A 2500-nucleotide genomic window follows, 5' to 3' on the forward strand; every position below is an offset into this window, starting at 1 on the left:
CAGCTAATAGGCTAACTGAAATAAAACCAGCTAATAGGCTAACTGAAATAGAACCAGCTAATAGGCTAACTGAAATAAAACCAGCTAATAGGCTAACTGAAATAAAACCAGCTAATAGGCTAACTGAAATAAAACCAGCTAATAGGCTAACTGAAATAAAACCAGCTAATAGGCTAACTGAAATAGAACCAGCTAATAGGCTAACTGAAATAAAACCATGCCAATCTCTTCTGCTATCCTCTATGGGAATTTTAACACATAGGGTTAACAGGTTTAGGTTTATTTATTTACAATACATTATTCATTCACAAAGAAAACGAATGTCCTTGTGTGTGTGTGTGTGTGTGTGTGTGTGTGTGTGTGTGTGTGTGTGTGTGTGTGTGTGTGTGTGTGTGTGTGTGTGTGTGTGTGTGTGTGTGTGTGTGTGTGTGTGTGTGTGTGTGTGTGTGTGTGTACAGGCTCTGCGGACCGTATCTGCTATGAGAAGCTCAACACTGAAGGTTCAGAAAGAGGAAACTGTGGAAAGGATTCTGAACAGAACTGGTTGCCATGCAACAAACAGTGAGTCTCCTTTCCAGCCACACACACACACACACACACACACACACACACACACACACACACACACACACACACACACACACACACACACACACACACACACACACACACACACACACACACACTCAAACACACACACACACACACACACTCTCACACACACACACACACACACACACACACACACACACACACACACACTCAAACACACACACACACACACACACACACACACACACACACACACACACTGCAAGCACACCTTTACCTTCTATAGTACCTTCTTTCCTAGCTGGAGTGTGTGTGCGCATGGAACCCGGGTCTCTTGCGTAGCAGGAGCTCTGCCTCAGTGGCACAGGGTGTGTGTGTGTGTGTGTGTGTGTGTGTGTGTGTGTGTGTGTGTGTGTGTGTGTGAGACTCAAATGCAGAGGCAGAGGCAGAGGCAACGCTCAGTTCAAGGGTGGTGTGTGTTAGACTCAAATGCAGAGGCAGAGGCAGAGGCAACGCTCAGTTCAAGGGTGGTGTGTGTGTGTGAGACTCAAATGCAGAGGCAGAGGCCAACAGAGGCAACGCTCAGTTCAAGGGTGGTGTGTGTGTGTGAGACTCAAATGCAGAGGCAGAGGCCAACAGAGGCAACGCTCAGTTCAAGGGTGGTGTGTGTGTGTGAGACTCAAATGCAGAGGCAGGGGCAGAGGCAACGCTCAGTTCAAGGGTGGTGTGTGTTAGACTCAAATGCAGGGACAGAGGCAACGCTCAGTTCAAGGGTGGTGTGTGTTAGACTCAAATGCAGAGGCAGAGGCAACGCTCAGTTCAAGGGTGGTGTGTGTTAGACTCAAATGCAGAGGCAGAGGCAACGCTCAGTTCAAGGGTTTTACTTGAAAAGCAGGCAGAGAGTCCGGCAGGGCACAGGCAAAATACAAAGTCAAGATTCAGAAAAAGTCCAAAAAAGCCGTCAGAATACTGAACAGTCCAAACTCAGTAGGAGAACTCCTAATGCAGTCAGAATACTGAACAGTCCAAACTCAGTAGGAGAACTCCTAATGCAGTCAGAATACTGAACAGTCCAAACTCAGTCAGAATACTGAACAGTCCAAACTCAGTCAGAATACTGAACAGTCCAAACTCAGTAGAACTCCTAATGCAGTCAGAATACTGAACAGTCCAAACTCAGTAGAACTCCTAATGCAGTCAGAATACTGAACAGTCCAAACTCAGTAGAACTCCTAATGCAGTCAGAATACTGAACAGTCCAAACTCAGTCAGAATACTGAACAGTCCAAACTCAGTAGGAGAACTCCTAAAGCAGTCAGAATACTGAACAGTCCAAACTCAGTAGGAGAACTCCTAATGCAGTCAGAATACTGAACAGTCCAAACTCAGTAGGAGAACTCCTAAACAGTCAGAATACTGAACAGTCTAAACTCAGTAGGAGAACTCCTAATGCAGTCAGAATACTGAACAGTCCAAACTCAGTAGGAGAACTCCTAATGCAGTCAGAATACTGAACAGTCCAAACTCAGTAGGAGAACTCCTAATGCAGTCAGAATACTGAACAGTCCAAACTCAGTAGGAGAACTCCTAATGCAGTCAGAATACTGAACAGTCCAAACTCAGTAGGAGAACTCCTAAACAGTCAGAATACTGAACAGTCCAAACTCAGTAGGAGAACTCCTAATGCAGTCAGAATACTGAACAGTCCAAACTCAGTAGAACTCCTAATGCAGTCAGAATAATGAACAGTCCAAACTCAGTAGGAGAACTCCTACTGCAAGAAGCAGGCAGGTACAGGCAGGTAACAAGCAATCGCAGAGGAAACCCACTCACAGACTGATGACAGGAGTGTCATCTCAAAACTGAGCAAGGAACTCAACATGACAGGGGGTTTAAATGGGCAACTTAACAAGGCTCAGGTGGAACTAACAACCAATAATAAAACATG

The 2500-nt window shown here is 45.4% G+C and overlaps 1 protein-coding gene across 2 annotated transcripts in view; it reads left to right on the forward strand.

The window, feature by feature from the left end:
• Positions 1–2500, forward strand: part of LOC134076328 (disintegrin and metalloproteinase domain-containing protein 11-like) — a 45691-nt gene that overhangs the window by 26281 nt on the left and 16910 nt on the right. For both annotated transcript variants that reach the window (XM_062531320.1, XM_062531318.1), the window contains exon 21: positions 459–561. In XM_062531320.1, coding sequence (XP_062387304.1) covers positions 459–561 — 103 coding nt within the window. The remainder of the gene's footprint in view (positions 1–458; positions 562–2500) is intronic.

This window comes from Sardina pilchardus, chromosome 3 (genome assembly GCF_963854185.1).
Source record: "Sardina pilchardus chromosome 3, fSarPil1.1, whole genome shotgun sequence".
In the NCBI taxonomy this organism is placed as follows: domain Eukaryota; kingdom Metazoa; phylum Chordata; class Actinopteri; order Clupeiformes; family Clupeidae; genus Sardina; species Sardina pilchardus.